Genomic DNA, 23,330 nt, shown 5'->3' with positions numbered 1-23,330 from the left:
GGACAAAGGATATGGAAAAAGCACATATGTCATGAATTTTTCCAAATCTTTGCCATACTCTTTACCTAATGTACTCTCTGGAGTAGGGTAGGTGAGCTGATCGGAACCAGTCTGACCCATATTTTATACCATTACCCATAATGGCAAGGTGTTCAGTCTGTCACTTCTTTTGAATTTTAAAATCTGGAGATCACCACTGACATGTTCCTTGCACTACAAGCCCTCTTCCCAGAACTAGCCCATTCAATGAACACCAGGAAATGAATGAAAGTCGTGTGACTAGGGCCTCCCGTCGGGTAGACCGTTCGCTGGGTACAAGTCTTTCGATTCGACACCACTTCGGTGACTTGCGCGTTGATGGGGATGAAATGATGATGATTAGGACAACACAACACTCAGTCCCTAAGTGGAGAAAATCTCCAGCCCAGCTGGGAATCGAACACGGGCCCTTAGGTTTGACATTCTGTCGCACTGACAATTCAGCTACCGGGGGTGGACAAGACCAAGAAATGTCAACTAGGAGAAAAAAATTCTTGTAGCAGCAAATTTTTGAAGTGATAGGACTGTCATTAACAATAAACTAAAAATACTGATCAGTGTGGTGAGGGAGTCGTGTAAAGATAACTTTTTAGGTTTCTCTTGAATACCACAAAAGCACAGCTTGTAGCAGAAATTTTTTCCAGTTCAGAGTTAAAACACATTGAATTTCCTACAAAAAGAATCTCTTATTCACTTTTCTTTAGGACTAAGTTTCCATGTTACAGGGGATGGAAAAATAGCAGATTACTAAAAATTCATTTTAATAATATAAAATTAATGTTTATCATAAAATGAAGTGGGTTAAGAACAAATATTACATGTGTGTACTGCATCTAAGTGTAGCAGAACTGCATTAAGGGATAAATTGTATTCTACAGTTCTAGTGGCTAGTGGTGTAACAGGGTGGGAAGAAAAATAGGCTAGGGAAAATAGGTTTCCAGATTATGGTCATGCTGTTCTCTCCTTCATAGGTCTGCAAAATGAGAAGCAAGCAGGCAGCTCCCCCCCTTTTTTTTACCACACTGTGTCACAAAAAGCAAATAAAGGGTATTTCACAAAGTTATACCGACCCTTCTGCAACTCACCTTATGAATCGGAGGCAACACACTGTGCAGGCACTGTGGCAGGAAGGGAGAGAAGGGAGGAGGTTGAGGGGGGCAGGGTATTTTCCATGAAATGTGTTAACACAACATTGAGTACAAATATGAGTTGCTAATAATTAATAATAAAAACACAAGAAAGACATAGGGTCAGTTTCTAAGTAAATCTCTGCGTACTGTTCCATGCTGCTACAGGGGAAATTGGTTCTTAGTTATGGTGTATGGCAGTTGTGGCATTCTTGCAGGAGAAGTAACTTCCTCCACCATAAGTGCTACTCATGTTTCAGTTTACAGGTAGACTATGTCTCCCTAGTAGTTCCTCTCCAGTTCTCTTATGTAAGGAAACAAAATAACTTCATTGAACTAGTGTTCTATATAGTGTTGTTGTCAGTTTATTGAGTGAGTAATTATTTGCAATTGGTAAGTGAGCTTTAATGTAAAATATCTTCCTATAAACAATGGCTGGAAAGTGCTTAACTTGTAAGTGTGGTGGTGGAAAATAGAATGGATTGGTAAACGTGGCATCTTGCTGCTGTCTGCCATTGACAGCATATTGTAAACTTATGTTGTAGCTGTGTTATTGTCACTTGGTGGTGAATTAATGAATGACTGGAAAGTTACTGCATTTCTCTTACCATCAATTGTGTTAGTTCTAGAGTGCATAAATTTCTTCCATTCAGAAATTACTGGTACTTGTAGAATGGGATGCACTGTGTGGAGCCACTACTACACATCCACAGCATATCTTCCAAGGTTGGTGTCAGTAGGTCTGATGAAATATGACTGATTATGGTTAAATCTAAAACAGTAATGTTGACTGAAGTTGAAATGTTTGACTGAAGTTGAAATATCAGAAGTTCCGTAACACCTAGGTGACACGCTTTTGTTACAGAGGGACCCAGTTTAAGCCTCTGGGCATCTTCAGATGCCGGAAGAGCTGAGGCTGGGATGATGTATTTCATACCCTCAAGCTGCAAACAGTATTTCAACCATTAATAGTGGATACAATGAAATCAACAATGTTGAATTCATGTTGACAACATGTTACGCTTGGGACAGGCTTTTCAGGATGATTGATAGTTGGCAGTTCCAGCTGTTGAGCTTTTTTACATAATAACCCATTTAACATCTGCAAATAAATACTTACTTCATAAACTGAAAATAACTTCACTATATTTGTAGAACAGTGTTCAGATTTTAGTAATTTGTATCTGTATTCCGTCTAGTGTTAACGTACTTTGCAGAAAATAAACACTTTACCTCCCCTGGAGGTGTCTGCACACTGCCAGTAATTCATAAGGTGAGCTGTGGCATGGTTGGCAGAACTTTGTGAAGATGCCTGCTGTTACTTCATCAAAATGCCAAGGTGATGGTTTTACTTAATTTAGCATAGAATGATGTTACCTGAAAATCATACAGTTTTCAATTTATAAGCCAAAGAAAAAAGAAAAAAATAGAATTTCTTTTCCCTATTTGCCTTTTTTTTAAATATCTGTGGGGAAATTTTATGCTCTAGAAGTAGAAACTCATATTCACCACTCCAAAAATGTAAACGAGCAAAATTTTTTGGGTGAAATGTTTATTTTGTTGTATATTATTTCTCTTACCTTTTTGTATTTCACACAGTCTGAAACTATATTTGTTCTTCAAGTGACTTTCATCATAAGAAAGTACTTTTACATATGCTTCAGTTGTCCTAAATTCATTTGTCTATGTCCTGGCAGATTAAAACTGTGTGCTGGACCAAGATTCAAACTCGGGAACTTTAACTTTTGCGGGCAACTGCTCTACTATCTGAGCCACCCAAGCATGACTCACGACCCATCCTCACAGCTTTACATCCACCAGTAACTCGTCTCCTACCTTCTAAACTTCACAGAAGCTCTCCTGTGAAACTTGTAGAACTAGCACTACTGGAAGAAAGGATATTGCAGACACATGGCTTTTTCTGCTGCAGAGTGAAAATTCATTCTGGAAATATCTAACAATTATTTTTATGGTTTTTCTTCAGGGCTTAAAAATTACTTATTTAAGCCCTTAATATAAAACCCCAAATTATCTTGTTTTTATTATTTTGACGGAAACTTAAAATCCCGAGTATACTGGGCCAACTTAAGGACAGACCTTCAGAAAAATAAAAGGCTGCTCATATCCATTTCAGCACTGATAGCTAAGTGTTCAGCCACTAGAGAGCATTCTGTCCTACATTTGTGCCTGGCTGCCACTAAATATCATCCTTACTGTGTGCAGCTTTGGATACTTGACAACAAAATGTGTGCTTTCAGCGTCTGTCCTGTATTGTTGTTTAGGCATTGCTTTCAAAAATAGGATGGCTATATTGATCCAGAGTTTGGCATTGGATTTAGCAGCTCAGGAAATGAAGAAGAATATGATGTTACTTCATTAAAGTCTGAAAGTAATGACAGTTTGTCAGTTGAGTGACAATTAGTGCTCACCGGTAGTATGATATAAATACATCCACTGTGCCCCTGCTAGCTCCTCCAAGATTTATGTTCACAGAAAACTGTTGTGAAGTACATGGCTAGATTTCATAGCTATGCAGAAACTAAAGAAAGTTACTTCAAGTTTCAGGATATTTTAGTCCAATTCCAGTCATGAGTATACTTGGGATTTTGTTATTGGTGGTCTTCAAAACTTTGCAACTCCTTATTTTGAGTTTTAAAAGCTATCTTATATGTCTTTGTGTAATGTTTTATTGTAGGATGCTTTTTGTTAGTAAAAAACTTTTTTACTGTAATTTGAAAAAAAAAAATATCATTATGTTAAGGGGTTAAAATAAATACTGGCAGGTTCTGGTTAGAATACCAACAGCAGAAAGGGTAATGACCATCACTCACTGTATACCTGAGGCATTAAACTTAGCCAGACACACACACACACACACACACACACACACACACACACACAGAGAGAGAGAGAGAGAGAGAGAGAGAGAGAGAGAGAGAGAGAGAGAGAGAGAGGGGGGGGGGGGGGGGCGGGGTTGGTGGGGAGGGGGGGAGAAGCGTTAGCTCAAGAGTAGGACATTTCTGAAGCTTACCTGGAAATTCAATCTTTGTTCAAATGACTGGCTGTTATTCAGCATCTGTTTGCAGTGAGTGATTGTCTTTACTATTTCTACATATTTACAAGATTAATAAATCAATGTTAAAATTATCTGCAATATACCTAAAAAAGCTTACTCATTGAAATTAATAGTCCCACCTAAAGAAGTTATTAACTGGTACCTTAGAATTGGCATGCTTCCTGCTATAAAATCCTCAGGCAAATTTGAAAGGTACTCTAAAAACAAAGGCATGTAGTGCCAGAATATTGAGAAATTCCTTGTAAAAACCGTGTAGAGGAGATGTTAAGTTGCAGATAGGCACAACAAAAAGACTGTTGTACATTTAAGCGTTCTGCCAAAACACCTAATGTAGAAAACACAGACACATTTTTGCAAGCACAACTCATGCACACATGACTACTGTCTGTGCCTCAGCAACCACAGATAATAGTCATGTGAATGTGAGTTGTGATTGTGTGTGTGTTCTTAAGAAGAAAGCCTTTTGGATGGAAGCTCAAATGTATAGCAGTCTTTTTCTTATGCCTGGATTTTCCATTGTTTGAAAAACAATTAAGGCTGTGCAGGATGTATTGTTCATGAGCGCATAGAACGTACACAGTATTATTGTGTTATTGTTAAGAGTGTTATCCCATTCAAGTGAAGAGCTGTATCTGAAAATAGTAATCGATAACATGATAGTAAAAGTTATACAAAAGTGGATTAATTATCTGAAGATGTCCTAGACAGTATATGAAAATTGAAAAAGTGATAATAGCTAGAGTAAATCAAGTGACTCAGAAGTGACCTGAAGGCTATAATAAATTATTCTGTTATTTATAAAATAATATTGGCACTAATCTAATACTTTGAAAATGTTTTAAAAAATCTTTTTTGGCATGTGCAAAGGACCAGTACACCCTTTCTCTAACCATAAATCCTGTTATTGACTACCCAAGTATCCAAAAAGATTAAATGGTGGCATAATTTTCCCAAAGTAAGAAAGCCTCCTTTTGGCAATGGTTTTAAGAGCACTAGCGTAATTAGATGAGAAATGCTGAAGGAGTTATAAATATAAAGTCAGCTTGTGAAAGCATGGAAAAACTGACTTATGATGATTGAACTAGGATCTGAATGTAATACTCCTTGAATATTAACTCATTGTTGTACCTCTATCAGAAGTGTTCAAATAAAAATATACAAAACATCACAACAACCAAACCAGTTAATATGTATCTACACATCTCAAGGCCACACAAATTTAATGACCATGTTCAAGTGGGAGCAGTGTGAGCATCCTCCATACAGCTCAGACATGTTGCCCTGCGATGTCCATGTGTTTGGTCCACTAAAAAACATCTCAAAGGGAAGCACTTTAACTTGGATGATGAACTGAAGGCACAGTGGAAGACTTGACTCATGTCACAGCCACAGGAATTCTGACAACAGAGAACTCTTCGGGTCGTGAAGCAGTGGGGTAGTTGCTCTCTCAGGCCTCTGGTGATTACTTTTGAATAAAGACTTAAGTTAAATACACAGTGTTGTTTTGTACCTTTTCTTTTGATAATCCTTCATTTATTACCTTGTTTGACACAAAGAAATTGATAAATGTGGGTCATATATGTTAATTGTGTTTTTGAAAGAAGCTGCTGAAAGAAAAAGTATGGGAGTGGAAGGTGACATGGTAGTAATATGTTATGTGATAATGGGTAGTCTAATTTTCATCAATTCCAGTGAAAATGTTACCTGCTGTGGACATTCAAAAAACTACTTTTGTATGTTTTGTGCTCTTCATACCAAAACCGACAAGGTGGGATAATGGCTAGCACACTGGATTGGCATTTGGAAGGACAAAGGTTAAAATGCCTGTTCAGCCATCCAGATTTATATTTTCTGTGATTTACCAAAATCAGTTGATGCAAATGCTACGATGCTTCCTTTGAGAGGGCATGGCCAGCTTCCTTCCCCATCCTTTTCTAATTCAATTTCAGCTCTGTGTCTAACAGATTCACGTTCATCTTCCTTCCTTCAGACGAGGTCTGAACACTGGTTTGATGCAGGTCCCCACACTAGTCTATCCTGTAAAAACCTCTTCATTTCTGCGTAACTACTACAATCTACATCCATTTGATACTACTTTGTATTGTCAAGGCTTGGTTTTCCTCTACAACTTTTATCCCCCATACTTCTCTCCATTACCAGGTTGATAATTTCTAAATGCCTCAGTATGTGTGCTATCAACTAATTCCTTTGTCTTGTGTCATTAATTTTTTTCTCCCTAATTCAGTTCAATATCACCTAATCAGTTTTCTGATCTATCCATCGAATCTTCAAGATTTTTCTGTAGCACGACATTTCAAAACCATCTATTCTCTTTTTTTTTACGAACTGTTTATCGTCTGTGTTTCTTTTTCATACACACTCCAGACAAATTTCATAAGAAAATACTTCCTAACATATTAATTTCTGTGTGATGTTCTTGTTTTCAGAAATACTTTTCTTGCTGTTGCCAGTCTGCATTTTATTTCCTGTGTATTTTGGCTGTTCTCAGTTATTTTGCTACCCAAATAACAAAACTCATCTACTGCAGCGAGTGTCTCCTCTTCTAATCTAATTCCCTCAGCATCACCTGATTTACTTCAACTAAATTCCATTACACTTTTTTTTAAATCTTGTTTATTGATCATTTTACAATCTATTTGCAGGACACTGTCCATTCCATTCAACTGCTCTTCCAAGTTATTTTCTCCCCATTCCATTCAACTGCTCTTCCAAGTTATTTGCTCCCTCTGACAGAATTAATGTCATTGGAAAACCTCAGAAGTTTTAATTTCTTTTCTCTAAACCTTAATTCCTTTCTCATATTTAGCCTTGGTTACCTGGATAGCTTGCTCTCCCCCCCCCCCCCTCCCCCCTTTCTCTCTCCACCCCTCCCTCTCTCCCAGCCCCCCCCTCCCCCTCCCTCCCGTCCCTCCCTCCCTCGTCCTTTCTTTCCACGCCTTTGACTCCTATAACTGTAGTGTTGGTTCTTTACAAGTTATAGACAACCTCTGTTTCCTGTATTTTATCCCTGTTACCTTCAGAATTTCAGCGAGTGTATTTCAGTCAACATTATTGAAAGGCTTTTGAAATCTACCAATGCTGTTAAGTTAGCTTTGATTTTCTTCAGTCTATCTTCTAAAATAAGTCAAAAGATCATTATTGCATTGCACAATTTTAACTGATGATTTGGTAATATTCAAATCCGTCAGCATACATAAAACCATTACCTGTTTTGGAATCAGAATTTTTACATTCTTTGAAATCTGTTGGCATTTTGCTTGTATCATATGTCGTGCATAACAAGTGGGTTAGTTTTGTCATGGATAACTGTCCCAAGAATCTCAATAATTCTGAGGGAATATTGTTTATCCAGAGGCATTGTTTTGATTTGAATCCTTCAGTGCCATGGAAAATACTTCTGGGGTATTGCATCCCCCATTTCATCTGCTTCTTGCACCCATTCCACAGTGCTATCTTCTAGTTTGTTTTCTTTGTATAGCCCCTCTGTTTATTTGTTCCACCATTCAGCTTTTCCTTCTTTGCTTATTATTGACATCATATAACTACTTTTATTTCCTCCAAAAGTTTTCTGTGAGTTCATTTGAGATGCTTGATCCTAATATTCTGAAACTTATTGCCCACATTTTTTTTCCTCAAAATTACACCTTGTTGTTGTTGTGGTCTTCAGTCATGAGACTGGTTTGATGCAGCTCTCCATGCTAATCTATCCTGTGCAAGCTCCTTCATCTCCCAGTACCTACTGCAGCCTACATCCTTCTGAATCTGCTTAGTGTATTCATCTCTTGGTCTCCCTTTATGATTTTTACCCTCCATGCTGCCCTCCAATGCTAAATTTGTGATCCCTTGATGCCTCAGGACATGTCCTACCAACTGATCCCTTCTTCTAGTCAAGTTGTGCCACAAACATCTCTTCTCCGCAGTCCTATTCAATACCTCCTCATTCGTTACGTGATCTACCCACCTAATCTTCAACATTATTCTGTAGCACCACATTTCGAAAGCTTCTATTCTCTTATTGTCCAAACTATTTATCGTCCATGTTTCACTTCCATACATGGCTACACTCCATACAAATACTTTCAGAAATGACTTCCTGACACTTAAATCTATACTCGATGTTAAAAAATTTCTCTTCTTCAGAAACGCTTTCTTTGCCATTGCCAGTCTACATTTTATATCCTCTCTACTTCGACCATCATCAGTTATTTTGCTCCCCAAATAGTAAAACTCCTTTACTACTTTAAGTATCTCATTTCCTAATCTAATTCCCTCAGCATCACCCGACTTAATTAGACTACATTCCATTATCCTTGTTTTGCTTTTGTTGATGTTCATCTTACATCCTCCTTTCAAGACACTGTCCATTCCGTTCAACTGCTCTTCCAAGTCCTTTGCTGTCTCTGACAGAATTACAATGTCATCTGCGAACCTCAAAGATTTTATTTCTTCTCCCTGTATTTTAATACCTACTCCAAACTTTTCTTTTGTTTTCTTTACTGCTTGCTCAATATACAGATTGAATAACATCGGGGAGAGGCTACAACCCTGTCTCACTCCCTTCCCAACCACTGCTTCCCTTTCATGTCCCTCCACTCTTATAACTGCCATCTGGTTTCTGTACAAATTGTAAATAGCCTTTTGCTCCCTGTGTTTTATCTCTGCCACATTTAGAATGTGAAAGAGAGTATTCCAGTCAACATTATCAAAAGCTTTTTCTAAGTCTACAAATGCTAGAAACATAGGTTTGCCTTTCCTTAATCTTCCTTCTATGATAAGTCGTAGGGTCAGTATTGCCTCACGTGTTTCAACATTTCTAAGGAATCCAAACTGATCTTCCCCGAGGTCGGCTTGTACCAGTTTTTCCATTCGTCCGTAAAGAATTCACGTTAGTATTTTGCAGCTGTGACTTATTAAACTGATAGTTCGGTAATTTTCACATCTGTCAACACCTGTTTTCTTTGGGATTGGGATTATTATATTCTTCTTGAAGTCTGAGGCTATTTCGCCTGTCTCGTACATGTTGCTCACCAGATGGTAGAGTTTTGTCATGACTGGTTCTCTCAAGGCCGTCAGTAGTTCTAATGGAATGTTGTCTACTCCCGGGGCTTTGTTTCGACTCAGGTCTTTCAGTGCTCTGTCAAACTCTTCACGCAGTATCGTATCTCCCATTTCATCTTCATCTACATCCTCTTCCATTTCCATAATATTGTCCTCAAGTACATCACCCTTGTATAGACCCACTATATACTCCTTCCACCTTTCTGCTTTCTGCTCTTTGCTTAGAACTGTGTTTCCATCTGAGCTCTTGATATTCATACAAGTGGCTCTCTTTTCTCCAAAGGGCTCTTTAATTTTCCTGTAGGCTGTATCTATCTTACCTCTAGTGAGATAAGCCTCTACATCCTTACATTTGTCCTCTAGCCATCCCTGCTTAGCTATTTTGCGCTTCCTGTCGATCTCCTTTTTGAGACGTTTGTATTCCTTTTTGCCTGCTTCATTTACTGCATTTTTATATTTTCTCCTTTCATCAATTAAATTCAATATTTCTTCTGTTATCCAAGGATTTCTGCTAGCTCTCGTCTTTTTACCTACTTGATCCTCTACAGCATTCACTACTTCGGCCCTCAGAGCTACCCATTTGTCTTATACTGTATTTCTTTCCCCCATTCCTGTCAATTGTTCCCTTATGCTGTCCCTGAAACTCTGTACAACCTCTGGTTTAGTCAGTTTCTCCAGGTCCCATCTTCTTAAATTCCCACCTTTCTGCAATTTCTTCAGTTTTAATCTACAGTTCATAACCAATATATTGTGGTCAGAGTCCACATCTGCCCCTGGAAATGTCCTACATTTTAAAACCTGGTTCCTAAATCTCTGTCTTACCATAGTATCTCCAGGATTCTTCCATGTATACAACCTTCTTTTATGATTCTTGAACCAAGTGTTACTATGATTAAGTTATGCTCTGTGCAAAATTCTAACAGATGGCTTCCTCTTTCATTTCTTTGCCCCAATCCATATTCACCTACTGTGTTTCCTTCTCTCCCTTTTCCTACTGTCGAGTTCCAGTCACCCATGACTATTAAATTTTCATCTCCCTTCACTACCTGAATAATTTCTTTTATCTCATCATACATTTCTTCAATTTCTTCGTCATCTGCAGAGCTAGTTGGCATATAAACTTGTACTACTGTAATAGGCATGGGCTTTGTGTCTATCTTGGCCACAATAATGCGTTCACTATGCTGTTTGTAGTAGCTTACCCGTACTCCTATTTTCTTATTCATTATTAAACCTACTCCAGAATTACCCCTATTTGATTTTGTATTTATAACCCTGTATTTACCTGACCAAACGTCTTGTCCCTCCTGCCACCTAACTTTTACTAATTCCCACTATATCTAACTTTTACCTATCCATTTCTCTTTTTAAATTTTCTAACCTACCTGCCCGATTAAGGGATCTGACATTCCACGCTCCGATCCGTAGAATGCCAGTTTTCTTTCTCCTGATAAAGAGGTCCTCTTGGGTAGTCCCCGCCTGGAGATCCGAATGGGGGACTATTTTACCTCCGGAATATTTTATCCAATAGGATGCCAGCATCATTTAGCCATACAGTAGAGCTGCATGCCCTCGGAAAAAATTACGGCTTTAGTTTCCCCTTGCTTTCAGCTGTTTGCAGTACCGCAACAGCAAGGCTGTTTTGGTTAATGTTACAAGGCCAGATCAGTCAATCATCCAGACTGTTGCCCCTGCAACTACTGAAAAGGCTGCTACCCCTCTTCAGGAACCACACATTTGTCTGGCCTCTCAACAGGTACCCCTCCTTTGTGGTTCACCTACGGTATGGCTATCTGCATCGTTGAGGCACGCAAGCCTCCCCACCAACGGCAAGGTCCATGGTTTATGGGGGGGAGGAATTACACCTTAACAGCTTGTTATTTTTATCACACTATGCAATGAAAACAGTTTCTTGTGGATGTATTTCTACAACAGTTTACATACAGACTGTAGCCAAAAAATCATTATAGTAAAGTAATACCACTTGTAGAACCTGTAAATGGAGTTCTACTAAAATGTTTATCTTTTTTGTGAGAAATGTAAGGGAATTTCATAAATTTTCACTGCTAAATTAATGTTCATATTCCCCTAATTTGCTTAAGGATAAGAAGCCTTGTGCATTATTTCCACGTGAATGTTCTTCATACATGAAAAAGTACTAGTTACAGCAAGTAATCATTAATTAAATATACTTTTGACCACCATAGTACTTTATTTGGTATACTCTTGATGCAGATGGTAGCCTATACACTTGCATTCCTGTGCCTGGAGAACTGACACAATCATCTCATTATAAGGGAACCTAACATTTAATCTGAAATTTGGACAGTCATACAGTACTGAACTTTTCACATACAAATTCCCAGATGTGAAGAAAGACCACGGAAAATTCTCAGATGAACATTTTTGTAGCTACTATATCTTAATGCACATAAGATTGTAAAAACATTCAACGGTAATGAATTCCTCAGATGCTTCTCATGGTGCAAATTTCACAGATATAATAATTCATTCACATATTTCACTTGTAGAACTATGAGTGTAATCATATTGTAAAACAGTCTTTGTTTTGTTTTTAATGTTCTTAGCCATACTACTGATATATTAAAAAAACAAAAATTCCTGTAATTCTCCACCAAGCAAAAAGTTACAAATTAATGCAGTATTATGTTTTTCATTATAGCTATCAGTGATTCTATCTAAAAAATTTCCATCACTTTTGAGGTTTAGAATTTTTCCTGTAATTCATGCCGGTATTATTACCCTGACATGTACTGGTTGTAAGCACTATTATTAAGAGACATGTACTGATATTTGTTGCAAGGTCCGACTGGAAAGTTAAGTACATTTTAAAGAATTTATATGTACATACACAGAATTCCTCTTTTTCCAGAGAGTACTCCTAAACTGAATTTGGATGATATTTATTACCACCGGGAGTGTGTGTGTTACTCATTGGAAAGGCGGAGAATTGATCTTATTACTATCTCATCATACCACAACATAAGCCTGGAACGTGAACCAAGACTCAGACATTTATTTCCAGAAATAAATGTTCCACGTCCATTCAAGTTTCTTGAGAAAAAGGTAAACAGCGCCAAACACATGAATAAAGATGAACATGAATAATATTGTATATAGTAACTGCTGTTTTACCATTGACAATAATTTGAGTGTCATTTCAACTGGTTTATGATCCACAGTTTGTTTCTGGTAGTTACTGTGGGCAGAGTAAAAAACGAGATAATATTTATCTTAGTGTAGCCTGAAACTGTAATTTTTTTTCTTTATTAGCAGTTGACTTTTCAGTAAGAGGGGTATATTATAGGTTCCTGAATGTGCCCTACTCTTTACACAACAGTTGTGCCTTCAGGGGTGGCCATTGTAATTGATGAAGGGGTACTGATTTACTAGTTGCTGGAAGTAACATTGAAAGTGGGATAAGAAAGATCAATGACAATAAATTGCACATGTTCCCTGGATCATGTCAAAAGGCAATCAGGTCATGAAATTTGTCTAGTTTTGCTTAGGAACAGGCATTTTGAACTTCATATTCACAAACTGTGGGCTGATGAGTGTCAGCAGTCCACTATAACCCTAAGCTGCATGAATACTTCAGCAGCTACCACTTAAATGGAAAGTTGTGTCACAGGAAACAGGAATCATGACTTTACCATCTATATTGTAAAGATGGTATCAATATTCGTTTATCATAAACTTAACTTAGAAGCATGCTGTATGCCAGTGGGGTGGATTGTTGCCAAGGCAAAACAGTCACTAGTGGGCAATCTCAGGAGTTCCTGATGTGAGCTATTTGTATTAGGCTTGCCTAGATATTTTGGGCTCTGCCTGGGCAGCCTTTTGTATGATGAATATGGAACTTACATATCAACCCTTTAGTGAGCTGTTGGACAGTATTATTTACCTACCCTGTTAAAAGACCATGGTAGGTCTCGATGAGGCCCCATCAACACAACATTAAAGATTAGTAACAAAGCACATCTACTGTGTTGAATTATCTGAATAGTTATCATAATAATATATGCAACATTTGGCAATTTGTTGCATGTCCATTCCACATATGTATAGAGGAAAAAGTGGAGTAAAACAGTGAGGCCATGATGGGAAATAATTCACAAAAAGTTGAAAATTGATTTATTTGTTATGCATTTGAAGTTTAGTACAGTCATAATAACTCACATATTTCACTTGTAGAACTATGAGTGTAATCATATTGTAAAACAGTCTTTGTTTTGTTTTTAAAGTTCTTAGCCATACTACTGATATATTAAAAAAACATAAAAATTTCTGTAATTCTCCACCAAGCAAAAAGTTACAAAATAATACAGTATTATGTTTTTCATTATAGCTGAGTATCAGTGATTATATCTAAAAAAAAATTCCATCACTTTTGAAGTTTAGAATTTTTCCTGTAATTCGTGCTAGTATTCTTACCCTGACATTACTGATTGTAAGCAGTATTATTAAGAGACACGTACTGATATTTGTTGCAAGGTCTGAATGGAAAGTTACGTACATTTAAAGAATTAATGTGTACATACATAGAATTCCTCTTTTTTCAGAGTGTGCTCCTGAACTGAATTTGGATGATTTTTATTACCATCAGGAGTGTGTATGTTACTCATTGGAAAGGCAGAGAATTGATCTTATTACTATCTCATCATACCACAACATAAGCCTGGAACGTGAACCAAGATTGTTTTTTCGATTAAACATTAGACTGCCAAAAGACGCAGCATCAGGAGGTTTTGGGTCAGGGAGGCTCTGTTGCCAGTCTAGTCCATGCGCACTCCACTAGACAGCATTCGTCTTTTTGCCCACCTGTACACTCCCACCTGTACACTGGTATCCCCTCCCTTTCCTCACCTCCTCCAGATTGCTGCGTGCATCCTCTGTGAAAGTTGCGTTCTGATCTGAGATGCTGGAGATGGTTGTGTGTCCATTAGGTGCGCTTGCTTGTGTGTGTGTGAGTGATGTGGATTTCTCTGTTTATCTTTTGCTGTTGAAACCTATGGCCTAAAGTTTTTGTAAGTCTCCTTTAATTGTGCTTGTCTGCAACATGATGTGTCTTCTTTACCGTAAGTACAATCTGTCTTTCCTACATTGTTGATATTCGTACCTGGAGTTTCTGTTGTTTGAAAGCTAGGATATCTTTATCTTTCATTGTAGCTCTGAAAGTTAGAAAGTTACTTTTAATGGAATATGAGACACACAGGTTTCCCTGTCACTAATAAATTTATAACATAACACTGTTTTTTATATACGAGGGTGGTTTTAAAATTTCTCGTAACGGAATAGAAAAAAAAGTACTTACATCACTGAAACTTTTTTTTATTTTTCAATTTAATTTCCTTGTAGATTAATGCACTTGCTCCAATGATGTTCCAGTGCCTTGATCCCTTCTCGAAAATGAGTTTCCTCCAGGCCTGCAAAATAGTTGTCAACTCCGGTTATCAAATTTTTGCTCGAAGTGAATCTTCGTCCACAAAGAAAAATTTTTAGTTATGGGAAGAGATGGAAGTCTGATGGAGCCGTATCAGATGAATAAGGTGGCTGTGGCAACAATTCATACCTTAGTTTGTGTAATTTTGCCACGGCGATGGCACTTGTGCGGGCACACATTGTCTTCATGGAAGATGACTTTCTTTCTTGCTAATCCTGGCCTTTCTTCACGTATCTCTTGTTGCAATTTGTCCAGGAGTTTAGCATAGTATTCTCCAGTAATTGTTTGCTCAGTGGGGAGATAATCTACAAACAGAATCCCCTTCACATCCCAGAACTCTGATCTCATGGCCTTTCCCACCGATGGAATGGTCTTTGCTTTCTTTGGTTGTGGAGAATCAGCATGTTTCCATTGCTTTGACTTTTGTTTTGTCTCTGGGGTATAGTAGTGCACCCAAGTTTCATCTGTGGTCACAAACGCATGCAAAAAAATTTGTTTGTTTATCGTAAAACGGGCCAAATATTGTTCCGATATGTCCACTCTCATGCGATTTTGATCCAGTGTCAAGAGTCATGGCACTCGTCTTGTAGATAATTTTTTCATTTCAGATTCTTCAGTTAAAATGTTATATACCCTTTCAGATGACATCTGGCAAGCATGAGCAATTTCATGCACTTTCGGCGATCCTCCATGACCAATTTGTACACTTTTGCAATGATTTCGAGAGTAGTGACACACCTTGGCCACCTACTGCGCAGATCATCATCTAAGCTCTCCTGACCAAATTTAAATTCACTTTTCCTCTTGGCAATAGCTGAATATGCAGGAGCAGAACCTCTAGTGTATTCTGGAAACTGGCATGAATGTCCTTTGCTTTCATACTTTTCTTTATAAAATACTTTATTCACTGCTTGAATCTCGATTTTAATTATTTATTTATTTATTTTTTTTTTCCATCTTCACAAATCACTACGTGGGAACAGCAAAAGAGCTATGTCATTGCCACAGCTTTCTTCCAAGAGCACCGACGTGGCACATGTGCGCAGGAAACAATGAATATCATGTGAACAACTCATTGTGTTAGTGCTGACTTCTCATGGCGATTCTGAGAACTTTTCAAACCAGACTCGTGTAACACTTAATACATGTAGAGAACACCATTTAAATGTAATTTAACAGTCACAGTAAGTGTACATATGGCCAGGCATCATCAATAAATACAAAAGGTACCAAAAATTTGGAGAAAAACAATAACAACAACAACTCAAAGGAAACACATTTAATAATGATTATAAACTTTGAGTATCTATGGCTCTGACTTATCTGTGTTGGCTCTGATTCCTCATTTGGTGTTTTCTCACTGAATTCGCGTGTCTGTAGCCGAGGTTCCTTGGTGCTGTCAGTGATCAGTAGTTAAATGCAGTCTCTCTGCTAATTATGTTGTTGGCCATATCTATTTCAACTGCTTTCTTTAATGACAGCATCCCAGAATGCAGAGGCAGAGAAGTTGCAGTGTCTGCATCTCATGCTTTGTTTAATGATAACTTCTCAGTATGCGGAGGCAGACAAGATTCAATGTCTGCGACACATTTGTCTAGTAGCTGCTCTGGACATCAGTGTCACCTGGGATAATGTGATGGCCCTGTCTGTTGGTGCCTGATTTTTTCTAGTGAACCAGCTTCTAAGTTTGTGAACAGCTAGCTGCAGTCACACATGAAGATGATAATCAGCTACAGTCAAACTTGAAGGTGATGAGCAGCTGCCTCATAGAAATATTGTGCAGTTTAGACAATGCCATCTGACACAATGCCCAAGAAACTTTCACACTATGAATTGGTTGTCTGCAGAAGATAGAGGGATGAATTTGGAGGTGCTTGACATCTGCATGGGGTGAGAGAGTAAGTCCCCCTAATTGCTTGAATTTCAGGAGGAGGGCAAAATACATTACACCATGAGCAACCCCCCCCCCCCCCTCCCCTACCCTCATCCTACTCTTGTGTTGTTCCATAAATAATATGATGCTCTACATCTTTCATTCTGTTAATATTTTTCATTCAGTGTGAATTTAATGTCTTGAATAGAGTGAAAACTCATTTTTGTGTAACATTCACAAAAAAATGCGAAAAATTTAATTTTTGAGCTCATATATTTCCTATAGCGTCAAGCCTATTTTTCTGGAACAAGCATTTTTGCAATACAAAATTTAATGCTGTAAAATTTGAAATGGAAGTAACATTTCTGTGGGTTATGAATGCCATTCTTTTCACTTTTCATTATTTCTGCACATTTACCTTTCACTTAACAGTTGGCTGTAAAGAATTAAAATAAATTTTGCAAGGCACAACTATGTTGTAAGAAGTTTGTACAAAAATTATTTCTGTGTGTGTGTGTGTGTGTATGTGTGTGTGTGTGTGTGTGTGTGTGTGTGTGCGTGCGTGCGCGCGCACGCGCGCACGCGTGCGTGTGTCCCTTTTTATGTTGTCTTTTTTGTACATTTATTCAACTCAAATTTTTAGACAAGATTTATTCTATAATGTAGTGGACACACGTCTGAAATGTGCCATATTTGACCAAGTCGCCAAATACAACAGGTGGAATGCTGTTTTGTGTTTGGCAGATGTATACTTTTACTTGGATAACACAGCCCAGCATTAGTTCAAGAAAAATGAAGAGATAGGTGAAGAGATAAATGAAGGGATAAATTCCAGGTCAAACCAAAGGAAATGTTTGGCAACAATCAGCAGCATTGTGGAAGAACAATTTCATAAGATTAACTGAAGAACTCTGGCAACATTATAGGGAAATGACAAAGTTCTACAGGGTGTCCTACATAAAACTGGTGCGCATCACACCCAAGTTTTAAGTAACAATCAACTAACCAAACATAATAGGTAGCAGTAATATTAAAAAAAGCATGTAGTTACGTGTCTATAAGATATGCTGGAAGTGGTGCCCATGGGCATCCACGCATCACTGACTTCATGTGATGACGTTTACAACAACACATAATTCTGCAGAAGAGCTGTTGTTAATTTATCTAGTGATGCTTTGTTTAACATCATTTATTCTATTGTGTGAGGACTGTCACCACCCACTTTGCTTTTTAGTGTGCACTGTAAATAAAACTCAACCAATGTTAAGTCCAGGGGCCTTGGGGACCACAGGCCTCTACTAACAAGTCTGTCTTCAGGGAACACATTGGTGATGTGGGCCGTACTTCGGTTGGAAGTGTAAGTGGGTGCTCCATCTTGTCGAAATAGTGCATACAGCTCCTCTGCATGTTACTGCACTAAAGGAGTTGTGCAATTTTTTTGTTCACTGCTCCTGGTCAGATATTGTGAGAGGGCCATCAGACCCTATCAGATCAGACAAATAACAATAAATAAATACACTGTGTAGTAAGAAATGCACCAAGAATCATTCATCAAGAAATATGAAAACTATTTTGCCATTCACTATGAAACTTATATGTTGAAGCCTACATTAATTCTAGATTTTCATTTCTTTAAAACCAATGCAGTATTATATAACCAGATAAGAAAATGAATAGTGAATTGAATAAAAATGAGCAGGATCTAAACAGGACCAGTACCCAGTGAACTTGTTTCCTTAGATGTATGAATTTGATCTTCGCCAAAAGATGTATGATAAAGGATAAATACCTTCGGTCTTGAGAAAAAAAAAAAAAAAAAAAAAAAATCTCATTTTCAAAGAAGGCAGCTGCAGACAGGTTTGAGTGCTACTGAACCATCAGTTTTCTTAGATCCATCTTCTAAGATGAGTGACATCTTGAGCTGCTACATTTCTGCATAACCCAAACTGATCTTCCTGGAGATTGGCTTCTACCACTTCGTCCATTGTCTTGTAAATAATTAATGTCTGTGTTTAGCAATCGTGAGTTATTACACTTTTGGTTCAGTAATATTCACGCCTATCTGCACCTGCTTTTTTTGGAACTTAAATTATTATTTTTTTCTCAAGTGTAAGGGTATTTCAACTTTATCGTGTATCTTGTTGAAACTAGTTCACTGGTGTATATTTCTGTTTGGATTTTTCGTTTTCACTCATTTACCATTCCTTTTTTTATCCAGTTGTATCATGCTGTATTGGTTTTAAAGAAATGAAAATCTAGACATACTTTATGCTGTAACATATTAGTTTCATAGTGAATGGCAAAATAGTTTTCACATGTCTTGACAAAATTGCTCTGGTTACACTTCTTACATGCCAGTGTAGTTATGGCTTATGTTATTTATTTGTTTATTCTCCGTGGACAAATACAAGGATTTGTTGTGGATAGTTTACATATTGTTCATTTCCCCTTATAACATTGTGGGAAACAATTATATACAATAGGCCTACAGATAAAAAATTATGTTGCTTTATTTGGTACATGTAAATACTATTTATACAAATGACAGTTTTCTACTCCTCTGAGAGGAATTCCTCAATACTATAAAAACACTTACTGCTGAGGAACTCCTTCAAGGCAATTTGAAAGCAGCTTCCACTTAAGCTTGTTAATGTTTTTGGAAGTTTGTTATAAAATTAAACTGAATTTATCTGCGCCAAGAAGTTGAATTCAAACTCGACTTATGAAGACCAGTTTTTCCTAGGGAGACAACACGTACACTTGAAGGAAGCTTCATGTCCCCATCAAGATAGTGCACAGTAATAGCAATAAAATGTCGGTTTTTTGGGAAGTCCACCTGTCAGCCATTAAACAACTGCTATTGTTGATTTCAATTTCATTATCAAATTACTACAAAAATGACTATAGTGGTACTGTAGAAGCTGGTTGTAAGTGTTTTCCTGTTTAAAAGTTGTAATTGGGACACATCCTAAATTCCGTATCTTCCACAATGCTTAAGGGGTGCTATTTTTTACAGATCATTTTAAGTAACTGAAGATCAGTTTTTTCACCTTAGAAATTGATAAGAGTTGAATAACATTGGTCAAATTGGTCAAAGAGAATTGTGCTACTCCTGTTGAAATGGGCACAAAGATGGCAGATGCAGCTGTCCTGCACATCAAATTGCCCAATAATAATGAATAAATTTCACAAACACATTCAGTGGTTTTGTCTTAGGCAGCTGAAGAAAGCAGAGGCTGAAAGAGCAGTGGCCATGTTGTATTGTTAGTAAGATTCAATTGAAGTTGTGAACTTGTTTCTGTAGGTTGTGATGAATGAGACAGAAACTTAGATTGAATACCCATCACCTTCAGTAACATAATGGGATGTTTGCTTTTTTATGTTGCTTATGGGACTTCCTTCCAGGAATGTTGATGATGCCCTTGCAGTACTTGCATTCCCATCGATCCATGTCTCTTTTCAGCGTAATGGTACCATAATATACTGCCAGAAGGTGAAAGACTTGTCATCTTGATATTGTTCAAACATTATTATCAATTTTCTTTCACAAGTATCATCAAAATTTGTGAAAAGTATTTATGTACACATTGTGTGCAGTTACAAGTGAAGATAGATATGTACAACTGCAAATAACCAAAATAGTTGGAATCTGAATAGAGGAGAACAGAGTTAACCAGATGAATGACAAAAAATTCAGAATATCAGTGTATCATTTTTATTTGTGGTTGAAATGCAGAAATGACATCTTTTTTGTAAACTGTTTAATGTTACAAGTAGAAAAATGATTAAAAACTATCCAAAAAACTGGTAGTTAAATCAAGCATTTCTAAAGAAAAAAAAATGTATGAATTAAAAATATTGCTTTGTTGTAGATATCAGTTTTACAGTTGATCAAAACAGTGAAGAGATTGGCAGCAGTTTTGTGTGTGTGTGTGTGTGTGTGTGTTCATGAAGAAATGTACGAGGGTAATTCAATAAGTAATCCAACACTTTTTTTGCCATGTCAGTTGAAAAATGCAGAATTTGTTGTGGGACATTGTACAATATTCCTGCTTCAGCCCCTATAGTTTAATGAAGTTCTGATAGGTGGAATGCTGTATGTAGCATTTGAAATTGCATCTGTAACGGAGATGTGTCATTGGGTTTCTTCTGCCATGAAACCAGAGCATTGCAGATATTCATGGGCACTTGCAGGATATCTTCGGAGGTCTGGCAGTGAACAAAAACATGGTGGGTCGATGGTTAAGGTGTCTGTCATCACTACAAGGTCACGTGAACCTGTCTGATCTCCAGCATGCCAGCTGGCTGCACACAGCTGTGACTCCTGCTCTGTTGAAACGTGTTGACACACTCATTTTAAGTGACTGACAGATTGCTATCAAACACCTTGCTACTTGTCTGGGAACTTGGAAAACTTCATTGGACTTTTCGTCCTCATCCACCCTACAGCTCAGATCTTTCACCTTCTGACTTCCATCTGTGTGGCCAATTGAAGGACGCACTCGACGGGAAGTATGTGGATGATGGGGAGGTTATTGACGAAGAAATACATTGGATGTGACATTGACCAGTCGAATGGTACCAAGTGGGCATACAGGCCCTCCCAGTTAGGTGACATAGGGCCATCACATTGAATGGAGATTATGTTGAAAATTAGGATTTTGTAGCCAAAAGAGTGGAAAATAATGTGGTGTATTGGAATCCTGAAAAAAAAAACCAGCCTGCTTTCAGAAAAAAAATGTGTTGCTCTACTTATTGAACACCCCTTATTTATTATATATAAATCAATTTTTACGTCAGTTTAATAAATTACTGATTGTGGATGCTGAGCAGTAAAGAACCAGATGTCAAAATTTTGAAGATAGAGAGAGTGCTAACACAGTGAATTAAAGGAATGACAATTCATATGGAATGAGCAATGATGGGAACTGGAATGAAGAATGAGCAACCACTTACGAAAAAATGAGTCTGACAGAACAAGACTGAGGTGGGAACAAGACCAACCAAAGTGAATGGTGAATTCCTTTCACAATTTCGTTTCTCTCTCACCTCATCTTCATCTACTTTCTGTTCCTTTTCCATAATATTGTTTCTGTCCTCTTTCTCATGCAGGAGGTCCCTGAATTGAGTGACCTTGCCATCAACAAACTGTGCATTTCGTGCCTATTGTTCTCTGTTAGTGAAGACTGCCAACTTGAGTGTTTTAACCAATATTGTGTAATGAGTTTTATCTACCATAATTTTATCAATAATAAGTCTCACTTTATAACATGAATATCTTTTTAGTATGGCTTCATGAAAAACGGTTGCTTTCAGTTTCTTGTGTTTTACGCTTTTTTGGGTCAGTCCGCTGAAAAATGTAAATAGGTGGTTTCACTGTTTTCCTTATATCTTTTAGCTTCCCATTCTTTTCTTAGTACTGACTTCACATGTGAGCTCTTGATGTCCATAAGGCTACTGTTTTTTTTTTTTTTTTTTTTTTTTTTTTTTTTTTTTTTTTTTTTTGTCCAAAGATTTCTTTCTCATAATCATATACACTTGTACAAATTTGCATTTCTCCTCTTGCAATTCCTGCTTCTCCAGTTTGCACTTTCTGCATGTGTCACTTCTTATGTATCTTTGTTCAGTTTTGTGTGCTTTATTTGATGAATTTTTATATTTTCTCATTTCATCAGTTGAATTGTATGTTTCCCAGGTATTTCTACTTTCCTTGTCTTTTGCCTATTTAATACTTTAGTGCCCTCACCTTCAATTGTTTCCATTTCCCCTGGGTCATTCAATAATTGCTCAATGTTCCCTTTGAAATTCTTGACAACTTAGAGTGAGTTCCTTTAATTAATAAGGTCCCATCTTCTAAATTTCATACTTCTCTGCAATTTCATGAGTTTTAATTTTCAGCTGATAACCACATCTGCCCTAGAAATAGTTTTGCAGTTTCAAATCTGGTTTTGAAATTGATGTCTTATTATTATATAACCCATCTGAAAATTTCCATTGCTTCCATGTCTCATCTATGTATATCTTTTATAATTCTCAAACCAAGTGTTGACAATGCCTAAATCATGCTGTTTGCAAAATTCTGCCAAGTAGCTTTCTCTTCCATTCCTTGTCCCCAGTCCACATTCCTTACTGTTTTTTCTCCATAGCTTCTTTATCCCAGTATAAAATTCTGGTCCCAATCGCTATTAAATTTTTGTCCCTTGTAATGAATGTTGCAAGGTTTTTCTCCCCCCCCCCCCCCCCCCCTTTTCTCTTCGTCATACATTTTTTCAGTCTCTCATCTGTGGAGCAAGTTGTATTTGTACTTGTACTACTGTAATTGGTTTTGACTTTGTTCTTGTCCTTGCTTGTCTTTGCTATGACAATACCTTCACTCTGCTGTTCATGTTAGTTCCCGGTAGCTGAATGGTCAGCACAACAGAATGTCAATCCTAAGGTCCTTAGTTCGATTCCCGGCTGGGTTGGAGATTTTCTCCACTCAGGGACTGGGTGTTGTGTTGTCCTAATTATCATCATTTCCTCCTCATCGATGCGCAAGTCGCCGAAGTGGCATCAAATCGAAATCAGCTAACGGTATACCTGATAGGAGACCCTAGTGACACGACATTTACATTTATGGTAGTTCCCCACACTTGTATTTTCTTGTTCATTGTTAGTAGTACTTCTGTGTTG

General features: G+C 37.5%; 1 protein-coding gene across 2 annotated transcripts in view; it reads left to right on the top strand.

The window, feature by feature from the left end:
* LOC126268178 (cytosolic carboxypeptidase-like protein 5) overlaps positions 1 to 23,330 on the top strand; it is a 167,609-nt gene that overhangs the window by 67,013 nt on the left and 77,266 nt on the right. For both annotated transcript variants that reach the window (XM_049973779.1, XM_049973787.1), the window contains one exon: positions 12,215 to 12,408. In XM_049973779.1, coding sequence (XP_049829736.1) covers positions 12,215 to 12,408 — 194 coding nt within the window. The remainder of the gene's footprint in view (positions 1 to 12,214; positions 12,409 to 23,330) is intronic.

Source organism: Schistocerca gregaria, chromosome 1 (genome assembly GCF_023897955.1).
Source record: "Schistocerca gregaria isolate iqSchGreg1 chromosome 1, iqSchGreg1.2, whole genome shotgun sequence".
Taxonomy (NCBI): Eukaryota; Metazoa; Arthropoda; class Insecta; order Orthoptera; family Acrididae; genus Schistocerca; species Schistocerca gregaria.
Note: the sequence above shows the minus strand (reverse complement) of the source record. Positions and strands in the feature narration are given on the sequence as shown.